General features: G+C 37.1%; 3 protein-coding genes across 5 annotated transcripts; 1 reads left to right on the top strand and 2 right to left on the bottom strand.

Annotated features, from left to right (window-relative positions):
- On the bottom strand, positions 1-11692 carry LOC127792036 (tRNA dimethylallyltransferase 9). 2 transcript variants are annotated; one of them, XM_052322325.1, is made up of 12 exons: positions 11313-11692; positions 10721-10774; positions 7612-7654; positions 7236-7344; positions 5523-5721; positions 5027-5252; positions 3670-3764; positions 2911-3005; positions 953-1028; positions 692-831; positions 461-603; positions 1-388 (listed from the first exon to the last, which is right to left on the bottom strand). In XM_052322325.1, exons 1-11 carry the CDS (start codon positions 11574-11576, stop codon positions 531-533), a joined length of 1374 nt encoding a protein of 457 aa, XP_052178285.1. In that variant the 5' UTR covers positions 11577-11692; the 3' UTR covers positions 1-388; positions 461-530. The 2 variants fall into 2 exon arrangements, with proteins under 2 accessions (XP_052178285.1, XP_052178284.1); XM_052322324.1 differs by having other exon boundaries at positions 461-615; positions 11313-11680.
- On the bottom strand, positions 10751-25952 carry LOC127792038 (UBP1-associated protein 2C-like). 2 transcript variants are annotated; one of them, XM_052322331.1, is made up of 2 exons: positions 24525-25952; positions 10751-10774 (listed from the first exon to the last, which is right to left on the bottom strand). In XM_052322331.1, the coding sequence occupies exon 1, from the start codon at positions 25828-25830 to the stop codon at positions 24526-24528; it is 1305 nt and encodes a 434-aa protein (XP_052178291.1). In that variant the 5' UTR covers positions 25831-25952; the 3' UTR covers positions 10751-10774; position 24525. The 2 variants fall into 2 exon arrangements, with proteins under 2 accessions (XP_052178291.1, XP_052178290.1); XM_052322330.1 differs by lacking the exon at positions 10751-10774 and adding an exon at positions 20221-20572.
- On the top strand, positions 12431-14922 carry LOC127792039 (protein trichome birefringence-like 31). The gene is made up of 5 exons (XM_052322332.1): positions 12431-12935; positions 13569-13740; positions 13843-14042; positions 14141-14287; positions 14397-14922. The coding sequence occupies exons 1-5, from the start codon at positions 12559-12561 to the stop codon at positions 14797-14799; spliced, it is 1299 nt and encodes a 432-aa protein (XP_052178292.1). The 5' UTR covers positions 12431-12558; the 3' UTR covers positions 14800-14922.
- Positions 25953-26029: the final 77 nt, after the last annotated feature.

Here is a 26029-nt window from a genome sequence, read left to right as displayed (position 1 = left end):
TTTCTCCCATCAAGATAACTGTCGTCTTCCACTATCCCATTATGCTACTAATCCCACTAATCGGGTCACGTTATGGAAATATATTTTACACCGCAAGGTCATTCGGATTTCGAACCAAGAAAAAAAAGAAAAGAAAGCGAGAATATTTGGACAGCAAAAAGGGGAAATAAATTAGACACTGTAATTACCAGTTTATGTATCATGAAACTAAACACTTCCATGGCCTAACAAATTGTGTCACACATTATAGAACATCCATTCTCCAGGATGGATTTGATGGGTTTTGGGCTCACAATCATTTGCTTGCCTTGGAAAAGTTACCATTGGGGCTCCAAATATGAAAGGCAAGGAATGGTAAGTGAATTGAGTCAGTTTTGCTGCAGAAATACTGTAAATTTAACTCGTTAAGTATGAAGAGAACAATCATATGATAATAAAAGTAAACAAGCTCAGAGCTGACCTTGCGCAAGGGTCTAAAAGTTCAAGAATAGGGATTCCACTGTCTTGAAACCAAGCCAGCTAGACTTCTATCAACAAACAAGATCAGCAGTTTGCCCTTGAGTTCTCCTTATCCAGTCCAAAACGCCAGAACAATCATCCCGGCTGACAAATTTCCTTCATAAGCAAAGAATCGACTGAGCTCTTGAGATGATTAAGAAACAAGTATGTTGAAGAATGACCAGATTTGTACCTATTTTTCGGGCCGTAAGCCTTTAGTTCTGATAGTTGATAGCGGTCTGATATTTCTCTCTCCATACTAAGTGATCTAGGCACGGTCAAATTCCCAGTTTGGTCATAATACGCTTCACATATGAAGTTTAGCACCTTCTCCTGCAAAATTATTCTATTTCAAATCTTAGCAAAAAGAGTGTCAAGGTTCTTCAAATAATAAGCCTAACTCACTAAGTGAGAAGTTAATCAAGTAGCACTTGAAAGAAACAAATTGGCATACCAAGGGCTTAGAAGCATCAATCCATTGATAAATACGCTCATTGCGGAACCAAGTCAATTGCCTTTTTGCAAAATTTCTACACAATAGAATATAATTATTTCAGGTTGTAATTTAAACAGGAACAGCATCTTAAGTCTGAAAAAACCTACAAATGCATGCATGTCTTGTGAAACAAAAAAATTGTTTACAAACCAAAGCAAAAACTCAGGCCTAAAGATGAAATTGAAAGTGCCGTGCAATTTGATAAAGGTAGACACTAATAAAGGGGACCAAACAGGAACTCATACAAATGGCCAAGTCCCCACACAGAATATGAAAATCATGTCTGATTGACAAAGTTTTCTTGCAATGTTTAAAAAGCATTAAATTGACACAACTAATTAAGTGCCATTAGTTGCTGGTGTCAGTCCTCATGTAAAGTTAGCAAAAGAAGATGCCACTCTATCGATACTTTTGTTGGATCTCTGCATCGCACCTTGGATAGCATTTCAAAACAGAAACTGCTTTCGATTTTTAACCAAGTGATAGAAGAATATAATTTCAGAACTTGGCTATCACCTGATCAAGTGAAAAATATACTTAGTTGTATGCAGGCTTGGACTGTTTGGTAATGTCTTGATCGAAATATAAGAGCTAGGTGTATTTCTTGGCCATTTGTAAATTGCGGCCTTTCTTGGTCATTGTTCCATTTAGGAGAACAATGGAGTTTACTCATTGAAATCCACCTCTCATCACTCATAGGACCCCCAGAGAATGCCTTCCAGCCGGGAGCCATTTAGAGAAATGCAAGGAAAACTTCCCATCTGATATGATTACCCATATAGGTAACTTAGATGCACCACCCAAAGAAAGGTCTGTAGTTGCAAGCAAGACAAAAGATGAAGCTGGAGGAATCACTGTTGCAAACTCTTATTACTTAAAAAAGAATTGCCATGTACCAGACCAGATACCTCCTTTCAGGCAGTCTTTTTGATTTGGAATTGGAATATTCAACAGAGTTGTTTGAATTTCTGCAGTCATTCTAGAGTGGGGCAGGATGAGGATGGATTGGTTCGGAAATTGTCTACTGGTGTGGCCTTTTTGGTATCATGTGGAACATGCAGAGATGATAAATTGATAATATGAGAGCCTTTTTGGGGTGTTGACACTCAGGTTTGTCATCTTAAGGGAATGATTCTTGTTTCTCTTTTGTCATGGCATAGGGAGGAGTCCTTTCTTACTCCTGAGTCATTTTTGTGCTTTATGGATGATCTCTTGTAGTGCTTATTGATTTCCTTGTATGGGGTTCGCCCCCTCTCAGCTAGCATTTTTATAAATATTCATTTATCAAAAAACAATTAATAAATTTTCCTATTGCACCTTCTGCTGATAGAAAATTAATCTGAACTTCTAAGAGAGAGAAGAAAAATAAAGTCAACCATTAAAGGTACAACATCAGAGGTTGACTAACTTCCGTTTAACTACGTTGTTACATATAGATATGGGTTAGCAATTCAACAATGGGCTGATGACACGTAAGCAAGGCTGAATGAAGCAACACAAAGCTTAAATAATTAGATATTCACCTGTAAGGGATAAGAAACATTCAGGCCAGAGATGGAGCTGTACTGATACCAAATTTAGCAAAATATTACTAGAGAAACAAATTCTACCTAGCCAAGGAGACAAGTTTGGCTTCTGTAACACATACAACTACACCGAGGACAAGTTTCCCAAGGGCATTCAGCAATTTCTTATGAACATGAAGTTCTTATATACATGAGAAGCTCCCAACAATCAAGTTCAATGGCTTGGGTTTAAGCAAATGAAGCTATCAGCCAATCTAAACTGGCATGCATGCATTCTCTTGATAGGCAGTAAATTGTGGCATAGTACATACATGATGTGATAAAGCCTTGTCTAAACAATATGAAGAAAGTACATAATCATATTAAAAACATGAAAGCACAACTCATTACCTTGATGCTTTCTGGAATTCAGATAGAAAGGCAAAAAAGTCTGGAGCGGAACTCCAGCCCCCCTTTTCTCTACATCTGAGTAAATATTCCATGGCCTGAAATTCAAATAACCACTATAAGATACAAAAGCAGATAGTAAATTATCAGCATTCCCTACAGCAACCTATAGAAGAAATGCAATCTCAAAGTTTCTATGGTAATGGGGACCTATATTTTTCCCCCACATTTGATCTTTTATTTGAAAATAAGTTTAAAAAAAGAGATGACTGTCCATGATAATAAGTTAATCAATGAGATGGCAAATCCCTATGACTTTCCATAAATTTTCAATGAGAATAACATCCAGAGAAATCTCAAATTTTTTTCTAAATTGGACACCATAAATTAGAAGTCAACAGACTCCATGGTTGGTTTCCACAGCCAGAACGCATGCAGTGCCATAAGCCTTCTAGAACAACTTGGCATGTCTAATCAATAAATTGAAAACAAGAAAAAACAACTACTACACCTGTTCTGTCTAGCAATATCTCATAAATACACCATCACCAAAGTTGTATTCCTACCTAAGGCATAAAGAACTCCTCTCTTTGAAAATGTTATTCAATTCCTGTTTAAAATTTGCTCACTCAATTGCACTAAATACCCCTTATATTCATTACTTTCACTGTTTCATAGATTCAACCCTACCCAAAAAAACCACAGCTTGTGAATTAGAAGACAGGTTGCTGCCTGACAGAATAAGACAAGAAAGGTGCACACCTGTCTGTAGCCAATCGCCCTAGTTGCAGAATTTGAGTTTGGTAAAAGACCAATATCAAGAAGCCATCTAGCTTCAGACAAAATGCCGTCACTTCCTGTAGTACAAAGCCAATAGTTAACATGCTATACAAGTCAAATATCAGCTTATAAAGTTTCCCTTGATTCCTACAATCACATAGCCAAACAAAAGAAAGTGCAACTCGCATGCTACTTAATGCAATTTTGACCAGCTTTATGTGCAACACAGTAGAAAAGACTCCAAAGCTAGCATTTCAAACAATCAGTTGCATGCTAATTCCTGCCTTACGTAATTCATACAAGATACAAGAACAAATAAACCACAGAATAGTGTCAAAACAAGCACACAGTAGAGAAATAACAACTTAACAAATATGAATACCAGATCTATCATCAAAAAGAAACATGAGATGAATTGCTGAATTTGGGCCTTATAGAACACTGTTGTCCATCCATACTAACAGAATAATGAAAAAGCAAACCCCAAACTCAATCCTGATCAAGGAAACCGTGTTTACAATATGCCAACTCTTATTTATTCGGCAACTAGCTTGCTTAATGTCTAATATTGCATCCCTATAAGTCAACCAAAACCTAGATCTTAGACCAGCTCAAATGCTTCTTATACAATATGAAATATGATGTCAATATAAATCAATAACATATATCATGACATGAAATTAACATTACTGCCAACACAATATATATAGCAAAGATGAAACTCAGGTGATATCTAAAGCATATTGCTTACACAAATGCTGATCAATTTTTACCGTCATCAAAAGTTATGGTTGAAAATTACAAAGTACAAGATAGGCAGCAATGTTGGACTAGGAAAGGGATTTCAAGAAACAAGTGATTGACATGATAATGCATTGAGACTTGTTCCTCCACAAGCATGTTTTGATGCCTGATACCAACCTGATGATAAATACTATCTTGTAAATTAAGCAATGGGCTTTTCTCAATCAAAATAGCAAGAAACTACAAAGAAATGAATATATGAAATAGAGGCAATTTTGGAAAAGAGACAGGCATATTTCGCTGGATATTGAAATATATAGTCCATCTGCAACCAAAGACCTTCATGTAATGAATAATCCCAACCAATGATAATATGTGATGAGTGAAGTAGAAAACGGCTAGCCAAGGATGTCGCTGGCTTTATCATTCTCCCTAATATGCCCCAATACTCCTCTCACAAGACTGAGCACACACTGATTCGGTTCCAAGTCTCTAACTTCAACTAAATTGTGTGGCTTTGTGAAGGCAAAAAATTTAAATCCATGCAGACCTGGAAAAATTGGATGGGAAAGGTTGATATCCTTGTCATTTTTACCTGACAACATGTCTTCACATCGGAAATCAATCAATCTATAGAGATCCAGTCTTTGACTTGTAAGGAAAAAACAAATGAAGTCATAGTCCAAATCTTTGGATTTGTTATCCTCGAGTCCATAACCAGAAGACTTATCTTCAAGGGAGTAGTCTGTCACAGGTGAATCAAATTGTCCCCTGAAGGAGTCATATGGAACTTGAAAAGCAGATGGGGGTGATCCAGTAGACTGCAAAGTTAAAAATTACTCACAGCATGTTATCACCAACTTCTGAACGTTCTCAAACCTAACACGACAAAGGAAAGCAGCTGAAGCAAACTTAATTTCCTTACTAACTAGACAAGCAAAGTTGGAGAAAAATATCGGTTCATTTTTAAGACTGAATCTACAATGGAGACTGCACCAATTGTAAGGCACACATAGACAAACACATGAAGTTTCTTTTTCTTCATCTTATTCAATTAATTAATCAATTACTTCAGAAGAAAAAAAAATTACCTTAATGATTTCAAGACTCCGACGCAGACGATACCAATCATTAACAGCTAAAGACTGCGCCTTTGGGTCACCTGCTTTAACCACCACTTGCACGGCTGTGTCCCAGTCACCAATGTTCTGTAAATCTGCAAGCTCTGAGTACACTTCAGAGGTAATCTCTGGAGAAGATTTTGGAACATCTGGTTTTCCATATATATACCTAAAATATTAGAAAATAACGAACTGAATTTTATGAACCATATAGTTACTTTTCAATAAAAAATAGGCATGCTTCATTCACATGTATCATGCTGCATATTGAATGTTGTCCAACAGAACTAACATGAATCATCGTCTTTCTTTCTTTCCTTTTTTTTTTTTTTTTTGCATGACAACTAAAAGTGGGTCATTATTACACTTGAATAATCATCTTTAAACCGAAAACTAACTGGTTTCATGCAGTTACCCAAATGAGTTACTTAATACCTGTAGGACATGCAGATAGGAACAGTATCATTTACTCCTTTCTAGTTGGAACAATTATCTCTAGGAGTTTTTATAGAGATTTCTTTCACATTAACAGGCAACTAACCTAAAACACTGAATGTTCAAAATCCATTAGACATTTAACAGGAATGTGAATCCTTTTTTTCTTTATTACTTATTTAGTTATTTTAGTTTATTAGTATTCTTTTTAGAGAAAAGAAGAAAGTCAATCTATTACTGCCAACAAAGAAACAATGATGAACTATGTGTGGTAGTTATACATGATTGGTGCACTCTCCTCTTCAAATGATGCCAACAAGAAATATGACCTATATGATTATAAAAATGTAAAACGAGTATTGAATTATCAAAGGCAGGAGGTAAATCTTAGTAGTATGTCATGAGATGAGAATATACACTAGCAGAATGCAAAGGGAACCAGGTCGAGTCCACACATGCAACACTAACACTTATAGACCATGCAGCCCCTTTTTTGGAGTAATATTTCCTTTCGCGTCCTCATGGTGTAATTTGATTATGTTATACAGCACTTTAACGCCATTTTCCTAGGGTTAATAATTCTTTTCTTTCCCTCCTGTGATGCAATGCTGTTTTGGTAATACATTTCCTGCTGGTATGCAACAACCAGCAGTTTTGTGAAATTGTTGTGACAAATATTATTATATTTAATATAATTGAAAAGTGAAAACAAGAGTGACGAACAATAGCAGGAAATTTATATATCAAAGAGATTTTTGAAAGCATTACGCCTCCTATTAAAATTGAGAAGGCTGAAAAAGAAATTGAGAAACTAAACAAAAATCTTGGAATACTAAAGATATTTTTCATTAGAGGAATTGTGAAGGACTTGTTCTCATAGGTTGTAAGGTCCACTAATGAATTTGCAAGCCCTTTCGCCTGTAATGAAATGCTAGGGCACAAAGAATAGAGATTACGAGAAAGAGAGAAAAATAACTCTCAGTAACTTTACTGATCAGAAGAAAAATGACAAAAGCACACATATAAACAAGAGGTGCAGCTATATATATAGCGTAACACCTACAGAGAAATAAAAGCGCCAAAGCGCCTAACTAACATATGGACATAAGACTGAAAACACATAACAGCTGATAAAACATAACAGAACATAAACAGCAATACAAAACTACTCATGCTTCCACGTCGCCTTCTACTTTTAGATGCAGATATTAAAAAACATATCTCATGAAATTTGACACAGAGACATACCACCGCAAGTATAATCCGGTACCGCCAGTAACTATTGGAACACGGCCCTTGTCAAGAATATCCCTTGTAACTTGCCTTGCATCCTCAAAGAATTGCCCAACAGAGTATTCTAATCATGAATATCATGTTAAGTTCTACTTAAGAACTATATATATAAGAACACAGATAAAGAAATCAAATTAGAACATCAAAAGAGAAAGGAGATCAAAATATTAGAAGATTAGCCAGATATGGGGCCAATCACATCCTTGAAGATGAGTTTCAGAAGATTCTTCATATTTCCATTACTCATAGATGCCCCTTTATCCATTCATACAACCAAAACCAACCAGCTTTGTATCAACAGTAGACAAATTATACAGCCCAAGCAGCATACCTTCAGATGGATGCAGTATGTCAACCAAATGATGTCTGACTTCCTGCTCCAAAAAAGAGAAAAGACGATGTACATTTTTTATCCAATAACAGAAGTTGCACCAACCAAACAAAACTTGTAAGATAATCTGCATCAGACTAGACACATAGGCAACAGAAGTACATTTTCAGTATGGGTAAAGCTCTAAGCAGAATGCAGTTGACCAAGGTTCAAGGTCTCCCTAAAGGAATGACAAGAGTATACTATCCTATTGTAACAAAAGCTCAAGAGTGCTCATATAATTTGGTGTGATATTGTCTTCATAGATCGCTTAGCAGCAAACTTCTCCCTTTATTTGTACCCCTTCTTGAAAAGATAAAAACTCTAGTCATGGCATGCTCTGAGAAGGGGTGGGAAGAAAGAGATTAATCACCAACTACAATTGTTCAATTGGATCTATTTGTTTGGATGCAAAGGAACACTCCAGAACATGGAAAGTTTCACATTACTTGAACATATAGTTTCCCCAATCATAAACATAACTAGGGAAGCATGTTTAGCAGAGCATGCTCTTCACAATATTCATTATACTTAACTGTCTTATGTCACGATTAGCTAACCAAGTTACAGAAATTTTGATTTTTTTATTGCTGTAACTTTTACTGTTTCTTTTACTATTGTAGTTCTTGTTATTCCTTTACTGCTGTAATTCTGTTAGTGAGTTTGTTAGCCTAGAGGTTGGCCACGTGTAAGGGCTAGAATAGGACAAAGGAGTTTGTTACAACTGCAAGGGAGAGAATGATCTGCTGTGGCAGAGTCCCTTGATAGAGTGTATATACTCCCCAAGGCTTTCTTGGAGAGGACATCGATTATCTAAGAAAGAATTCTGAACTCTTCCTCAAATTCTCTAGCCTCTCCCTAACTCTCTCTCTCTCTCTTTCTTCTCTATTCTCCTCTGTTTCTTAATTCTGCACTTCCTAATTCATACCGAGTTAGGATAGTAGCCATTGTCACGGCTTTGCAGTGACATCTTATTACAAAGGCGATGTATCCTTCCCCCCTCTGCTATGAAAAAACAATATAACTAGATAAGAGAGCAAGAACAAAGGACTTGCACTATTGAGCATCTTCTTTGCAAGATTTCAAATAAAAGCTCAGAAAGACTCTTTGGTCTTGTCAAACAAAGACTTGCGAACTATAAACCCCTCTTACAGCAGCTAGTTCAGAGAGAGAAATGAACAAATGAATTGCAAGTGCAAGGAGCCTGTCAAGGCCATGGCCATCAATAGAAGTCAAGCCACTAATCAAGACTCTGGCTTCCAAATAATCGGCAGGAATTTCATTGTTCAAACAGGGGAAACCAAGGTAACCTAACTGCAAATATTTATCATGATCCCTGGTTCAACAAACCATTCACATCCCTCATAGCAATTTCTCAGTCACTACCTCTACTTCAAGCAACTTTAGGCAAGTTCACCCTCCCATATGATAAGAGTCTCTATGCAGAGTTAGCCATCCTTACCACCTTCTGTCATTAAGGACAAAAAAGTTAGCCTCTTTTAACAGTTTTCACAAGGAGCTAATTTTTGAACTGTTTGGTTTGTTTCCACATAACTATCATGATAGTTTCTTTTCATACATGAAATACCCAAGAAGCTGCATTCTTTAGGATCTCAATCTCAAATACCAATTGCAGTTTGATGGGAGCTGTCTATTTTGGAACAACTAGCAGGCAAGCCAAACGATTTAGATTCTCATATTGAAGGCATAACAAAAGGTTGATATTACCCATTTGGATATCCAAGACAACTTCAAATTGGTGGATTTTGCACCCAGAGGAAAGTAAAATTCTAATTTTTTTCATGGACAGCCTGACAAAGATTATTCATGCAGGTTCGAGTCTCTTTGACCGATTACATAACACATTTCCCAACTGGATTCTTGGGGGCCACGATGCATTGTGGGGTATGTGTGGCCCTACGCACTGCTTGCGGTTGATGTGGTGCTCCACCCACCGTGCTGTTTGGTGGAGTTTGTGCAAGAATTGCTTGCTCTCCTTGTGACTGCAGAAGGGGGCTCCGCCTGCCATGTGGTGGAGCTTTGCCTAGCTCATATGACCATGACAGTTTGCATAGGCTCATGGGGATTAGTCGAGTCGAAGCTCCAAATACCCCACGTTACTTAGATAAAAAAAAAAATGCTCTCCTTCATGGATTTGATTTTAATTACTATAAAGCACCAGGGAGGGTAATGATGATTTTGAGAAAGGATGCTCTAAATTTGGCATCTGAAATTGCTTGTAAACAATCGGGGTTTACATAATCAGTTATCTCCGAAGCAGTTTGCTTTAACCAAAAGATGCAATGGTTCTCAAATTTACCCATACCAATCATTATAAAATGGCATAGGACATAGGACTAATTTTGCAAAATTACATTTGCTTAACACCTTTAACACGGGCACACAGGCACAGAGTCAAGCATTTTATCTTCAATTCAGAAAAAATCAAGTGTTACAGTTTGAAGAGGGGCTCAGAAAGCATAAGCACACCACTCAAGATATTAATATTAGAAAGAAAAGATAATCACTTAAAAGAAGTGCTTAGCTAGGTGACCCCAGACTTTCATTTACATAATTTTACCCAATCAGGCAACAACCAAATGACTAATATACATGAAAACAATGTGAAATCAACATGTCAATTCTAGAACCAAACAGGATTTCTACTATGTATAGCTTTGTGTCTTTTTGGAAGTCTGCTTCCAGTCCTACTGTACTTCTAATATGATACAGTCCCTAAGCATATGGACTAACATATGAAGAGCATACATGATACACAGTACTTGGTGGACTACAGTGGAATGGTACTTGGTGGCTACAATTTTCTTTCGCCTAGGATTTTCCACTATTTTTACTTTCCTTTTTTAACTGTGGGCAAGTACATCCAATGATACAACCACCTCCAACCTCCAGCACCAGTAAACCCATGCATCTGTCCTTTCAATGGGTATCAAGTCGTATGCGGATTTCTCATAAACAGTAAAGGAGCTATGGTAAAAAATTTGGAATGCATTTGATGGAAGAAGTACGTGTACGAAAATAGAGTTCGGTGAGGCAAGCATCTGAATACCTCTCTTTCGCTAAATGAAGGCTTTGCAGATCCAACATCAAGACCCTGATATACCTGCAACAGAAATCAAATTGGATTAACTAGGCAGCAAATAAATGTTAAAGGTCACCGTAATAAAGAGAAGGGAGATCACTTTATAAGCAAGCTCACATGATCCTAATGCTAACAGTTTAGGATTGAAGCATATCCACGTAACCTGGAAACAATTATCCATGTTTGGAACTAAGATTTTTCAAGCCAAAGGAACTCGAAGATACAATCAAATTACCAACACGCATACCTTTTTTCACGGATAATGAAAACAGAAGGATTACAAATATCTCTTAATCTTGTTTTCATTTTACCCTCAACAAATTAATTAATTGTTATTAGTTATTAACCAAAAACAATTAGCTTCAACTACTTTTCCCACTATTTCCTTTCTCTTTTACTTTCCCTCCGCGATGAATCCTAGTTCCAAAGACAGCGTCAAGCTTTCTCTCCTAGCTCAAAGCAGCTGTAACTAGTTCAGTCCGGCTTTTCAATTCATGTTAGAACCGATTTCCACAAGATTCAAGGCAAGCAAAACGGTAACTAAGCGCCATCTCGAAACCTGGACAGAATCGGCACTGATAATCTCTCCATTGAGCCGCTTCGCGAGCTCCAAGGCTAGCCTGGTTTTCCCGGCGCCGGTAGGGCCGGAAATCACGATCACCTTCTCCTTCTTAGCCGCGGCTGAGCAGGTGGCGGTGGCGTAGAGTCGGCGAACACCACAACGGCGGCGGATGGGGAAAGCAGAGTGCCTGGGGAGAGGCCTGGCCGCCGGGAACGAGAGGCGGAGGCAACACTGGCGAATGCACCCCAACCCGCTTATCATCTTCTTCCGCGAATTGCGAAGAAAACCCAGGATGAGAGGGAAAGAAGAAGATTAGTGGAAGAAAGACCATTGTTTTTGTTTGGGCTTTGTTTTTGTTTTGGGCTTTTGTTTTTGTTAAACAATATTTATTTACAATCTAACAAATATAAATTATACGTACATGCTTATATACAAGCAATTACAATACTCACATCAATTCCTTCTTTACCTTTATCACTTGTCAGATTTCATCTTAGACAAAAAAATAATAGCAAACAACAATTAGAGAGATTATGATTTCTTGCAATTTTCGTAAAGAAAGAGTTTGCGAGATGCGTCTATAGTTAGAAGAATAATGCTTTCACTTCCATCAAGCCTTATATATAAAGGGACGAGAGATATAAATCATCGGATGAGATTCAAGAGATGATCAACAACTTCAATAAAAATCAACCTGTTAACATGCGTGTGCACATATATATATATATATATATATAAAGCAAATGCAACAGAAATGAAATGCACATGAAACCAAATGAACAAATTAAGTAGACTTGGGCTTGGGCTTGAGACACAAATGGCTGGCCCAACCCAATTATTTATTTGCTTAACCCAATTAATTATTTGTCAATTATATTTAACATAAAATATAATACCATATACTATATGTCACTTACATGAATTAACCAAATAACATATAACATATCAATATATTTTGAATCATATATCAATAAGATCAATTAAGGTCGTGACCCTAAGAGTAAAGCAGAATTGACTCGTCAACAAAGATATTGCCAAACTATCTCTATAGCCCAGGCCTCACATTGGCCTTGAAAAACAAGTTCACCAACTGGTAGTTGCATGGGGTGGTTAGGAAATGCTTCAAACCAAAGCAACATCGTGGCAAGACTCGTCGACCCAATAAGCAACAGCCTAATCTAAAAGCAACCAAGAAACTACAGAACAATGGCACCATCACAATCACCACATTCACCGGCTCAAAATGAAGAAGGCACCGCCTTTCCTCAACCGCCACGGCCAAGTCCAGTGCCTCTTCACCGCTGCGTTGGCCTCCCTCCTCGTGCTCGGCACGGCCCGACTCGTCCTCGACGGCTTGAAGAACAGCCACAGCCCTGTTCTGCAGCTGCTGAGCAGGCGTAATCCGGTGAGATTGCCAGTGAATGTGTCTGATGAAGATGTTGTTGAAGTAGGCTGCAATGTCTTTGAGGGGAAGTGGGTGTGGGACAATGGCTCCTACCCACTCTACACAGAAGAGAGTTGCCAGTTCCTGGTCAAGCAAGTGACCTGCCAGAGGAATGGGAGACCTGATGCCCTTTATCAGAACTGGAGGTGGCAGCCTAACACGTGCAAGTTGCCAAGGTAACTAATAAGTAACATACTTTGATAATATTGCTGTACAAATAGAGAAGGATATTGACGACGGCTGTAAAACACAGCTAATTCTAGGGCGTTTTCTATAATTTTTTCAGTTTTTGAAAGCGTCAGTAATGGAAGGACAAGTTAAGGCTTCTTGGTTTCAAGGGTTGTTTTTGATGGAGCTTAAATGTGTAGAAAAGAAGATGTCATTTCAAGTTTGTTTCACTTTATTTGTTAAGTATCGGTCTAATACCATTTGTCACAAGATCAGAATTAGAGACACACCTAGGAGGAACAAATTTTAGTATGTGATCAATAATGGATCGCGTAAAAGAGAGATTATCTAATGAACCCTAAAGCTCAATATACCCAATCTCACAATCTATAAACTGCCCACTAATGTTCATAGAGAGAATGAGAATGAGTTTTTGATTGGGTGTACAAATTCCATTTGAGGCAATCTCAGCATTATTCAATCATCTTTAAAATCATTGGCTAAGACTTGCAAAAAGAAAGAGAAAGGAGAAGGAAGAGGAGGAAAGAACCTTCAGTTGAGTCTTTTTGGTCCTTATCTTGCACAATATATGGACTCCATCTCTTTATAACAAGTGTGTACAACGGTGTATATCCTGCTAGGTTTAATGCTTTGAAGTTGCTGGAGGTACTGAGGGACAAAAGGCTGATGTTTGTAGGGGACTCAATACAGAGAGGCATGTTTGAGTCAATGGTCTGTTTGGTACAGTCTGTAATTCCTGATGGAAAGAAGTCCCTGCAGAGAGTTCCTCCCAGAAAGATCTTCACAGCCAAGGTACTTCCAACTTGCCTCGTCATCATCCTCCAACAACCATTAATTCAAACCCACATTTTGGTAAAGAACTGTTGGCAACATATGAAAGCATTTTGATTCCAGGATTACAACGCGACGATAGAGTACTTCTGGGCGCCCTTCGTAGTCGAGTCGAATTCGGATAACGCAATAAACCATACTGTACGAAAGAGACTGGTCAAGCTCGACTCGATAGCCAAGCATGGTAAGCAGTGGGAAAGCGTCGACATTTTGGTGTTTGAGAGCTACATATGGTGGATGTACAAACCCCAGATCAACGCAACGTGAGAAATCTAGCCAATCACCTGCTATTCCACTGTGATTCAGAAGAGGAATAAGATTACATTGTTTGCTCCTTGTGGCCTTTTAATTTACTTTTCAGGCTAGGGTACCCTTACAATGTCCAGGAGTACAAGGTAACCACTGCATATAGATTGGCAATGGAAACATGGGCAAGATGGTTAGAAGACAGAATCAACCCTCACAGCCAAAAGGTCTATTTCATGAGCATGTCTCCAACACACCTATGGTGAGCCCAGATAATTGTGTTTCTGTTTAAGCTTTCATAAGTCCTAATTCTGCCCATTTTCAGAGTGTCATCTGGGTACCTTAAACTGACCATTCTTGGTCATCTGCAGGAGCTGGGAGTGGAAGCATGGCAGCAAGGGGAACTGCTTTAATGAGTCACACCCAATCCAGGGTCCATACTGGGGAACTGGTTCAAACCTTGAAATCATGGGGATAGTGAGAGACGTCTTGGGGCAACTACAAATTGATGCCACACTATTAAACATCACCCAACTGTCCGAGTTTCGGAAGGACGGGCATACCTCAGTTTATGGGGAGCGTAGGGGCAGGCTCTTGACCAAAGAGCAGAGGGCAGACCCAAAGAATTTTGCTGATTGCATTCACTGGTGCCTTCCTGGAGTCCCTGATACTTGGAATGAAATCCTCTACGCACATGTACTACAGGATTACAGGTCAAGGAAAATTAAACCTCCACCTGCACCTGCACCTGCTCCTGCTCGTCACAAGACCTAAGTGTATAATCAGATTGATTGACGCATTTCAAAGTTTCAACACACCTCTTTCGATCTCCAGGTTCGAAGTAAGCAAAATAGACTTTACGGAATGGATAAATAAATAGATATACCCTCAAACTAAGCAAAAAGGGCTCCCCGTACCGTAACTTTAGGTTGTACGAAAAATATAAAAAAATGAGTTTTTTTATAAATATAATTTTTAATATAAAAAATTATGCACAATTTTATGAATTAATTGACTAATATTATTCGCCATTTGAATAATAATAGTCCGAACTTTCTATTCAAAAAATTAATCAACTAATATTAATCATGAACTAAAGAAAATAAACTCCCAAAATATCAAATAAACTGTACTAAACAAGGGCTGGGGGCTAAAACAGAAGGTAAAATATAGAATTAAAAACAAATGCACCAAACCGACCATATCGTCTTTCGTCTATATTTCAAATTATTTCTTGTTCCATTAGTTATCTTTACCATTTTAACATAACCTTGGTTTTTTTTTTTTTTTCTTTTATGTGATTCTTTTGCCCAAAAAATGGGTAAATTTCATAGCGAAAAAGTAACCAACTTCTTGCCTCGTCTAAGCTTAGCTATTTCAGTAGTCGATAACTTACTCCAATTACAATATGAATTATTTGAATTATATTTAAACTTTAATCATATTGTCTTTTAACTCTAAAAGCGAAATAAAAATATAACGATATAAATGAGTGTTAATGAATTGCAATTAATTTCATTTAAAATAAAAATAATATAAAAATGAAATATTAATACTAGATTCATTTAAAAATTTATCTAAACAACCATAAAAATTATATTAAGTAAAACCCATTTACATCCCTACAATATATATATACACAAAATGTCCATACCAATAACATAAATCTTTTTTTCATAATTTTCATTAAATTGTTCTACCAAATCAATCGCTCAAGATCTTTGATCTCTACCCAGACCCGATAAAAAGAATGAAATCACTTATTATTGTCTCTTAAAAATAATTCTAATTTAATTCATAACCTACTATAAATACACAAAGTACACTCAATTAAGTTACTTGCACTCAAATATAAATAAGGCTCGTTATCTTTTCCTTTTTTTTTTCTTATCTAAACTTGAAAATACATCATTTTAATTGTTGTCCTCATACATATAAACTTAACTTTAGTTCTACAACAATATATCGCATGGCTTTAGATTTTGTAATGAACCAACGTGAATCCTAAGCAAATAATAGTTCATTTGCAAGTATTTTAGACCATTTTCACCTATTTTATTATTTAAGCAAATAATTGTTTCATTTTTAAAACCTATGTCAAATTTTTTAAATTTTAATAATATTCTTAAAATATTTTAATTAAAAAATAGAAAATTATCTTAAATAAAATTTAATCACCAATCAAAATGTTAAAATCAGAATAACTGAGTCTATGTAAAAAAATTTAATTTAATCAATCAAACAAATACAAAAACTAAAGAAATCAAAAATCAAAAGAGCTGACCAAAATATGAAAAAAAAAAATGAACCAATTGAAAAAGTTACAAAAAACAAATCTAAAATAAACATTAATCGAATAAAAAGAATATTACTTGATTAAAAATAATTATTATTTAATTAAAAAATATTATTTAAATAAAAATAATATTACTTAATTAAAAAATTTCTTACTCGAATAAAAAAATATTTCTATTAATTTGATTATTTCACTATCAAACTAAAATAAATAATAAAATTAAATTTAAAAATCAAATCAAACCGATGCACAAATTGAATTAAACCGAACGATTAATTTCAAATAATTCAATTCAATTATTTTAATTTAACTAAAATTTTGCTCACTCCTAATCTCACATCTAACATGACACTAATCATACCATTATATCTAAACTATTCTTCATATAAATATTATCAAATGTATTTTTAAACTTGTACCCAAGACATAAAGACGACGACCTAAGAATCTATTATCAGCGTGCAAGAGTAGATCAATAAATATTTTTATAAATGTATTCATTTAAATTCTCATTCATCATTCCACGATATTAAAATACAAATATGGCAAAAAAAAATAAATACAAATCTCGCAATAACACTCATCCTTTAAACACAATAGAGAATCCCTCCGGATTTGAATCACCAAGTCCGCCAGTCATCAACAGCCACGACACATGAGACTACTTTCCATTCCAAGCCTTCTTTTATCCCACTATTTGACATCGACCACATCTACATCTATTCTAACTCGCCATTCATTAACTATTCATTTTGATCTCATCTTTGTTTGATTCAACGAGTTTTATGTCAACTATCAAACAAGGAGAAGAACCCACAAGCACAGTTCAATGGCAACCTCCCCCTCCCCAAAACATATTCCCTTGACCAGTAAACAACAGAGAATCTACACTGAAATTTAAAATAGAAACAAGGAGAAGGGAGGGGAAAGGGAGAATACAAGACTATTTTTGTGGGCTACTATGTAAGCCCTAGTGGCTGAGTTTACCTGATGCACACCAAGCATGCCCTAGTGGCTGCAAGTTCTCACCAACAAGAAAAAAGAAGTGCTATCAATCCAAATCAAACAAGGTAATAGTTATTTAAATCCCATCACATAGATGACTCTACCAGAACAGGGTTTCCATTAAGCATGTAAGTTCAAGTTTTGCGGTTATTATGCGATTTCTAATAACATAACTCTCAGATGCGATTGCAGATTCAAACAGCGCGCCATTACTTTCTTACAAAAACAAACCTATTCAGATCTAAGCAATATATACACCGGAGATAAATTTTATACAAGCACACGTATTAACAGCAAGTAGATGTAAGGATGGATGCATCTTAAAGATAGCGTGTAGATAAGCCATATAGGTTATTATGAGTGGCAATTTTGCTACCACTGCAATCAGATACAAAATGTTCACATTGCAGAAAACACACTTCAGTTCACAATAAAGATCAATAACCTTGCTCATTGCACCAGAGGATGCAAGGCACCTCCGTTACTTCTTTCTACTTGCTGATTACTGGGGTCAGGGACCTTAACTGCTGATGCCTTTTTGTCAACTAAACACATTTTCTAAAGTAAATTGGTCCACATAATAAGCAAATTGACCTTGACAGCATGAGGTAACATGTTAAGTGAGAAGTGATCTCATAGATATAGAATACCACAGAATCTCCTGTCAGACGAACTGCACTTAAATTACATAGAAGAAAAGGCAAAATCGGAAGGCGTTGCAGAAGATCCCCTCAAAAACCAACATGGGGATCACTTCAAAAGACTTGCCAGGATATGGCTAACACTTCATTCCAACTAACAAAGTCAGACAAATCATTATTGTCCAAATATGGTAATTCCTCGTTAAAGAATTGTCCCCACAGCAACAATCACAAGCCTCAATACGGTAATTCCTTGTTAAGCTATGTTAAGAAATTGGCCCAAATAAATTATTTTCTTGTTAAAGAAATTACCAAAAAACAGGAAGCACGAGACTTCGTGAAAGAATTACAGTTCAGACACCCTCTTTGAGTTTTTGACCCTGTCAAATGTTGTTTTCTCATGAAGATGAAAATACCAAGTTGCAGCGCTAGCTATTAGCATCCATCCTTACCTCCAAACACTACCCCAGAGATAGATAGCATCAGGGAAGTAGATAAGCAGGTACTACATCATTAGACATGTCTTGCTAACCATTGCCTGTAATTTCTCATGCAAAAATTCCAATACTTAAGGAGGAAGCAGAAAATTTGGGTTATAAGCTCAGAGCCATCACCCAAGGCATGGAAAACAATACTTAAAACACAGATGATACACCAGCATAAAATGGCAGGCCCACAAATGAATAGGTGCTTGAATGAATAAAACAAGCTTGAAGGATAAATTGTAAGGAACAATGATCCCACAATCTTCAACAATGTAAAATGGCCAACATGGGGCACAAATAATAAAGGTAGTTCATTAATGCTGGCCCTAAACCATCTATTTCCTAAAGGTTCGTGCATTTTATGCAACTTTTGGCCTCTAATGCCTTCTCCTAATGGTAATTGCAACAGCCTCAAATCAAAAGGCAAGATTATGCCACTTGCAACAATCAAAACCAACATCAAATCAACAAGCAACCCTGGTGCAGCAAGAACTGTTTTAACTATGAAAAACCATACTGCCAGGGGGGAAAATGCACTCACAATGATCAAACAGGGCAAAATATGATAGTTGAGACCAAATGATTTGAGGTTAGTAGCAAAAATATCAACATAGACACACTTATCAGCAAGATAACCATCAACACCAACTTATTGAGTACTCATTAACTTATAATATACATATAACAATATATATATTATTAGAATTATTAGTATAGTTGTACATATTTTACGTGTGTTTTATTTGTAATTATTAGGGCTTGTAATTAGCCTTAGGTTAAGCCCATAGGGTTAAGCCTGTAAATTAGGCCCATTATACATTTATAAATAGCAAGCTGAGAGAGACTAATCTTTTAAGTTTTTCTCTCTAAATTATTCTCTCACATGGTATCAGAGCCACTGGTGAGAAAATCCTAAGCCGTCGCTCTGTATCCTTCTTTAGCAGTCTCCCAACCATAAAATTCCTTTTTTTTTCTCTCTCTTCGCCGCCCCTGTCAAGGCTGAAACTCCACTGTCTGGCCACCATTTGCCAGCACTGCTGCTGCCATAGTGTTCACCAGCGTCAGATCAGCCGACCACCAAAGACCCATTGTCGCATGCGCCGTCCGACGTTTTCTGGCCAGTTGCCACGCGCCGGCGCATGGGAGTGTGTGCCTGGCCGGAATTCCGTCGTCTTCTCACTGGAACCTCAACGGAGCCTCCTTGTTTCCCATGTGCCCTCAAGATACATAGAACATGATGCAACAGCTTACTGGAGGGGTCCAATTCCTTTGTGACATGTTCAAGCATCTACGCCACCATGGCAAGGAGTGTTCTGTAGTCTGTAATGATCTTGTTTTTTAACTTAATATAATATAATTCTACCTTCTTCCCCTACACCCCCCCCCCCCCCCAAAAAAAAAAAAAAAAGAAAGAAAAGCTTACTGGAGGGGAAGAAGAGAAAAAAGAAAAAATAAATAAAACCACAATGGTGCACTTGGAACATTCACCGAAACTATCTGTCTGAAGCACCAATTCCTTATTTTGGAAAGTATAATATGGATTCCATTTGTGTAGTATAGATTGTCACATTCATCCAAAAGTTCACAATGAAACCTACAGTTTATTTTCATAAGCATAGTGTCCCATTTGACAAATTCCACTTGATAGAAGAAAAGAAATATGGAGCACATGCATAATTATAATTATTGCAAGTTGAGAAAATAATATTCATAATAACTACATTTAAAATGCAGCCTTTTCCAGGAAACTAACATCATGAACAAATGATGAACAAATGGAGAGCCATTGAGACCATGAATAGGAAGAATGACAAGCATTTCAAAAGATAACGCACAGAAGTAAGGAGACAAATCTAGGAAGCAATTAGAAAAAGTCAACACCTATAAAATCTAAAATATATCATAAAAAGAGCCCACATAATATATGGGTATTGGGTTCCAGACAAAGAGTACATAAAACTAAATTCAACTAGCCTTCTCAACTACCAGCAACATAAAAGACTCCACCTCTTAAGGAGCAGATGAAGTGAAAAGTACCAAAGGACATCTAATCAAATTGTCTGCACTCATGAAATCACCAGAACCACTAAAAGCAACTGCGCCAACAAGCTGTCAAACACCTGAATCAAACACCCATTGACAACTCAATCCATCAATATACATCAAACAAGCAAAACAAATGTCATGGAAACTAAAAGAATTTTCCAAATGAACAAACAAGCACATTTAATGCCTCTCGTAGCAACAACAAATGATAAGAAGAAATTACAACATATCCCATATATATGCACATGCAGTAGTAGAGTATCATATTTTTTTTGGGCTAATTGTAGAGTATCATAATTGCTCTTGAAAAGGATTACAACATAGAAAGAAGTCATATAGAACATACAAAGACCAAATATAATACAAGACAGAATCACAGATAGAGCATCATATCATCTAATACAAACATAAGACACGCATCAATATAGCAACAAGAGCTTATAGGTTGAAGAGTAACAGAAAGCACTTAAAAATATGTTCAGTCAACAAGAGAAATATACACCCACAAAACACAAGTTAAGATTCATAAATAAACTTAAAAATTAAAATCACCATATACTATGTATGGCTTTGGCATATGCCATTGATACATACACGGAGAACAAAAAATAGTTATCGGGTAATATGCGCACATCAAAGAGACATCGAAAGCAACATCACCATCCATATACAACAACAACCAAAAATTAATCCCACTAGGTGGGGTCTGCAACATGGATATGGAATTCAGTTCGCCAATGATTGTGCCTAGAATATATGTTAAAGATCTAACAGTTTTTGTGCTGGTTATGACTATCTGCAACCTCACCCACCCCTCTTTCTTTCTCTAGGCTTGAGACTGTCATGATAGGGACACAATATATACCAGAAAAGAACATTATCAAAGCATGATGGGCAATTTTTTTTACATTTTGTCTTGCCAAACACAAATATTCCATAATCAAGCAATACCTCAGGCAGATAATCTTTTAATATTACCACTGAAAAGCTTAAGCTCAATATTAAAAATGGAAAGAATGAAATAGCAGCCCAAATGCCTGAAGTGTACAGATTACTTCAACAAAAACAACCAGGATTCTGATCTGATGTCAAGCAAGCCCTAGTGGTATCATGCTCCAGATACACTCAGAAATCCAACCAATGCTATAACATCCAATCTACTAAGCGAAGCCAGAGGAGAAAAGTCAAGGGTCTGGTTCAACCAGAGATCACTTGAATGATTTTAACAGAATGAAATAATTACTCAAGTAATTGTATTGAGGCCTAAAGCCCACTACCAACAATACTACTCATACAATGCCCAACTCTTCTATTCTCGAAGCTAAACTTATATGCATGCCACTATTGCATATACATATGAATTACTTGACCCAACAACTTGATGATGCCAATACAAGATAATATTAAATTTCAGTAAGTCCTATAATGTTAGAAAAAGAAAAATTCTCCAATTCCCAAAAGGAAAACAAACAAATAGATCAATCCAACCTAAACTTCAAGCACATAAAAAAAGAAAAGAAACTTTGAAATGCAATGAGCAAAATATACATACAAGTTCATATGTAAGAAGTTGGACTGCTGAGATCATAGATTAGCCAAATTAGAAATTCAAGGTCAATAAGAATAAAATTTACATTCAGAAGCACAGTCAACCAAAAAAGGATAAAGAAATACAAATTCAAGCAATATCCCTAATCGGATCGTATCTTAACCAAAACAGAACTTCCAGCACGAAGGGGGAAACTTAAGAAGCTTAAATGTAACTTACAACTTTTTTAAGATCGTCATAAAAATTAGAACAGATTCAGAAAAAAAGAAAACAACAAAAAAATAGAAAGAAATCAGGAATGATATAAACAGGATCAAAGACAAAATAGGTACCAAGAAAGGGGGAATCACAAATTATTGAAGGCTATTTGTATGGCTTTATACACAGTTTTTGTAAGAATTGCCAAGGAAAACAACGAGCATATTTGATTAAGGAGAACCAAGGCCACCTAAAAAGAGAAGGCAGCAAAGTGAGTCCCAAACCAAATGAATTTTGGATGGATATTTACGGTTTTAGTTTATATAAATTTGTCCCTCTTTTATGTGGAGTTGAGCTGTCCATTTATAGTGTGGTGGGCCTCAAAAGTCAGTGCACCCACAGGATAGGTAGCCCACCCCCCATGGGAGGCATAATGCACTTAATATTTTTTTCCCTTTTTTGCTAATATGATGAACTCAATATTACAACAACATATCAAACTTTACTTCCACTGTGAGATCAGGAACATGAATTCTAGTTCACTAATCATCTCTATTTATGATCAATCTTCTGTGGTGCCATTATAACACATACCATGCTTTAAAGTTCACAATCAGGTTTTTCTTGGTCTTCTCCTACCTCTTTTGCTAAAAATTCTTGTGTTCTATCCACTCTTCTTATAGAAGGATTTATCGATCTATTTCTCACATGACCAAACATTCTAATTGGGTCTCGTTTTTTATCTTCAACGAAAGCCACTCTAACAACATAACATGTAACCACATTTCTTATTCTATCATTTCTTGTAAAGGCACACATTCACCGTAAGATCCATCTCTATGACTCATATTTGCACATGTATATACTATATTGCCAGCATTCTATGCCATAAATAAAATACCCTTATAGTCGTCTAATCAAGTTGTCTTTTTTGTGCATTCGGAATAGGAAATTCTTGAATATCATCCTAAATTTAGATTGATTTGATTTGATTGGTTCATGATTTTTACAGTGAATCTTCTTTAATTTAAGCTAATTTTCATAATGGTAAACCTCGCATGCCAAAATCCAAAACGACTATGTTAGCAGACCATCAGAAGAATTTTTGAAGAGAATAAAATGGTAGGCAACATTTGATATTTAGTTTCTCAATTTTTGTTTCCTAGGGCTCCAACGGACAACATAACTTGTAGATTTTAACCCATCATCTCTCTTGAGGACCATATCTATTGTAAAATCAATTATATCACATATCATGTCTAAAGTTCTTAACAAGTTTTCTTCATTCTTTCACTATAAACTTCTATCCCATCCAACCTTCTCAAATATACATCTATTGGTCTTCTTGCCACATGTCCAAATCATCCCAATTGTATTTTGCGCTTATCCTCATTAGACACCACTCCGAAAGATACCACATGCCTCCTATGTACAATTGCTTGCTTGCTTGCTTGCTTGCTTACTTCTCCAGCAATGTGAAATTACAAATATCATTTTTTAATCATGTCACATGATGTTTTATGCAAATATCAGTCCAATAGTTATAACAATACATAGAATTTTTCCCATGAGCAATAATGCTTCACTTTCATTTTCAAACCACAAAGCTGAATAGAACAGTTGGATGTTCAATACCTTTCATGCAGAGCTCTACACCAAATACATTTACTAGTTAATGACATGAAACCAAATTTCAACTATAAGACCAGATCAAGATATACTAAACAGTTACCAGAAGAGACTATTGCATGTCAGACAAAACCAAAAAGACAAATCCCAACACATTTAGTACGAAAAATTGGCTACATTTAAATGAAATAAAACATGATGTACCCAAACTGTCAGTTAACATAAACAAAAACAAGTTATTGTGTGTCAGAAAAACCAAAAACACCCCAACAGACAAATACAAGCAAATTCAGTATGAAATTTCGCTACATTCAAACGAAATACAAATATGCTGTATCCAAACTGTCAGTTATCCTAAATAAAATCAAGAAAAACCAAACTACATCAAAAGGTATCTATAACAAAACCAAAGCCAACTAAGGCCTCAAAGAAACACATTATACACACACAAAAATTGGTCATACACAAAACCGACAGCATACCTCAACATCTAATTAACCACCAAAGAATGGAAAGAAATAAAACAACCAAAATCAAATGAAAAGCAAATCAACAAAAATCTGGCAGCAAATACAAAATACAGCATGGCAAGAGAGGCACAAAAATGACAGGACAAAGCAAAACATAAAGGGCATAATAAGAAATAATACCTCAGTAGAATTGGGGGGCACCTTGGTACACTCCCCCAGGTGGAACTCGGGGTACTGGTGATGTTCCTGTTGGTTGATGATGCTGGCTTGCATATGCAGAGGATGAGAAGCCATAGTGAGCACCATCAGGATAACCACTGGAAGGCATCCCACCTGAGCTTGGTGGCAAACCATACGATGAAGAACCACGAGCAGCAGGCCCTGTACCACCCAACCCGCCTCCTGCACCACCCATACCACCACTGCTACCAGCACCACCCATTCCTCCATATCCAGCAGAAGCAGGCCCACCATAATGAGAACCTCCATACTGACCGCCCAACCCAGAGCCATACCCGCCACCAGCACCCATAGAAGATGGTGCTTGACTGCCACCTAGCGATGAATTTAGAGGGAGATGACCAGGAGGCAGACCCTGCAGTCCACCAGAAAATCCACCATAGGAACCACCAGGTCCGCCATACTGTCCTGGGCCAAGTGAACCCGAAACTGTAGAATGTGAATGCATCCCTAGCCCATCACCCTGTGCGTCGCCAGGAACCCCTGGCTTCCCTTTCTTCCCTTCAATTGCCAATTTGCAATTCAATTGACGCCCATCAATTGTCTTGATTGGATCAACTAACGATGCTCTAGCAGCTTCAGCTGTTTTGTACACAAACAGAGCAAACCCTTTCGACTTCCCAGTCGCCTTATCGAAACCCAACGGCCCTTCCTCAATCTCTCCATAAGACAAAAAATGCGCCAGTAGCCTCTCCGCAGGCATATCATACGGCACGTTCGCCACATAGATCTTCCTCATCGACACGTCCACGCCCGAATTCGCGTTCTGTCCTTGGACTCCGGCTGATGCAAGCTGCGTAACCGTCATTCGCCCGTCAATTTTCTTACTAGGCTCCTTCAAAGCCAACAAAGCTCCGTCAACGTGCTTGAACGTGACGAAGCCATATCCTTTGCTCTTCCCGGTGCCCTTGTCCAGTATCACCACAGCCTCTTCGATATCGCCATAGGCAGCAAAAATAGCGCGCAGCTTCTCGGTGGTGGTGTCCCATCCGAGGCCGCGGACGAAAAGTTTCCGCTGCGCGGGATCCCGATCGGCGATTGACCGGACCGCCTCCAGGACTTCGGCGTGCCGAACTGCAGCGTTTTGGACGATCTCGAGGAGCTGATCGTTAGTGAATAGCTCGATGATCTTTCGTACGTCGTCGACGGTGAGTTGGCCCGGTACGGCGTCGGATGCTGTTTGTACAGCGCCGTTTCCGTCTAGCTTTCGCTTCTTGGTTGGGTCCATCTCCATCAGGATATTCATCAAGCACTGGTGATGCGTCGTATGTAAGATAAAAACAGCTTCTCTACAAACCCTAACCCTAGGAGAGAGAGACAGAGAGAGAGACAGAGAGAAATAGTTTATCAATGTGTAGTTGGTTTTCTAAAAATAAGAATTTATTTATTATATTATAGATTTTAAACCAGCGGCTCGATTCCTATAATCCCGGTTCATGACCGGT

Source organism: Diospyros lotus, chromosome 15, assembly GCF_014633365.1.
Source record: "Diospyros lotus cultivar Yz01 chromosome 15, ASM1463336v1, whole genome shotgun sequence".
Classification (NCBI taxonomy): domain Eukaryota; kingdom Viridiplantae; phylum Streptophyta; class Magnoliopsida; order Ericales; family Ebenaceae; genus Diospyros; species Diospyros lotus.
Note: the sequence above shows the minus strand (reverse complement) of the source record. Positions and strands in the feature narration are given on the sequence as shown.

What these genes read in the sequence shown, in the direction of transcription:
- LOC127792038 (XM_052322331.1), bottom strand. Translation starts at nt 25,830, where the DNA reads ATGAATATCCTGATGGAGATGGACCCAACCAAGAAGCGAAAGCTAGAC.
- LOC127792039 (XM_052322332.1), top strand. Translation starts at nt 12,559, where the DNA reads ATGAAGAAGGCACCGCCTTTCCTCAACCGCCACGGCCAAGTCCAGTGC. An exon ending in GAAAGATCTTCACAGCCAAG is followed by an intron (nt 13,741 to 13,842) that starts GTACTTCCAACT and finishes TTTTGATTCCAG; the next exon opens with GATTACAACGCGACGATAGA. An exon ending in AAACCCCAGATCAACGCAAC is followed by an intron (nt 14,043 to 14,140) that starts GTGAGAAATCTA and finishes TTTACTTTTCAG; the next exon opens with GCTAGGGTACCCTTACAATG.
- LOC127792036 (XM_052322324.1), bottom strand. Translation starts at nt 11,576, where the DNA reads ATGATAAGCGGGTTGGGGTGCATTCGCCAGTGTTGCCTCCGCCTCTCG. An exon ending in CATACTGCATCCATCTGAAG is followed by an intron (nt 7,345 to 7,611) that starts GTATGCTGCTTG and finishes ATTCATGATTAG; the next exon opens with AATACTCTGTTGGGCAATTC. An exon ending in GAATTCCAGAAAGCATCAAG is followed by an intron (nt 1,029 to 2,910) that starts GTAATGAGTTGT and finishes TCTATTGTGTAG; the next exon opens with AAATTTTGCAAAAAGGCAAT.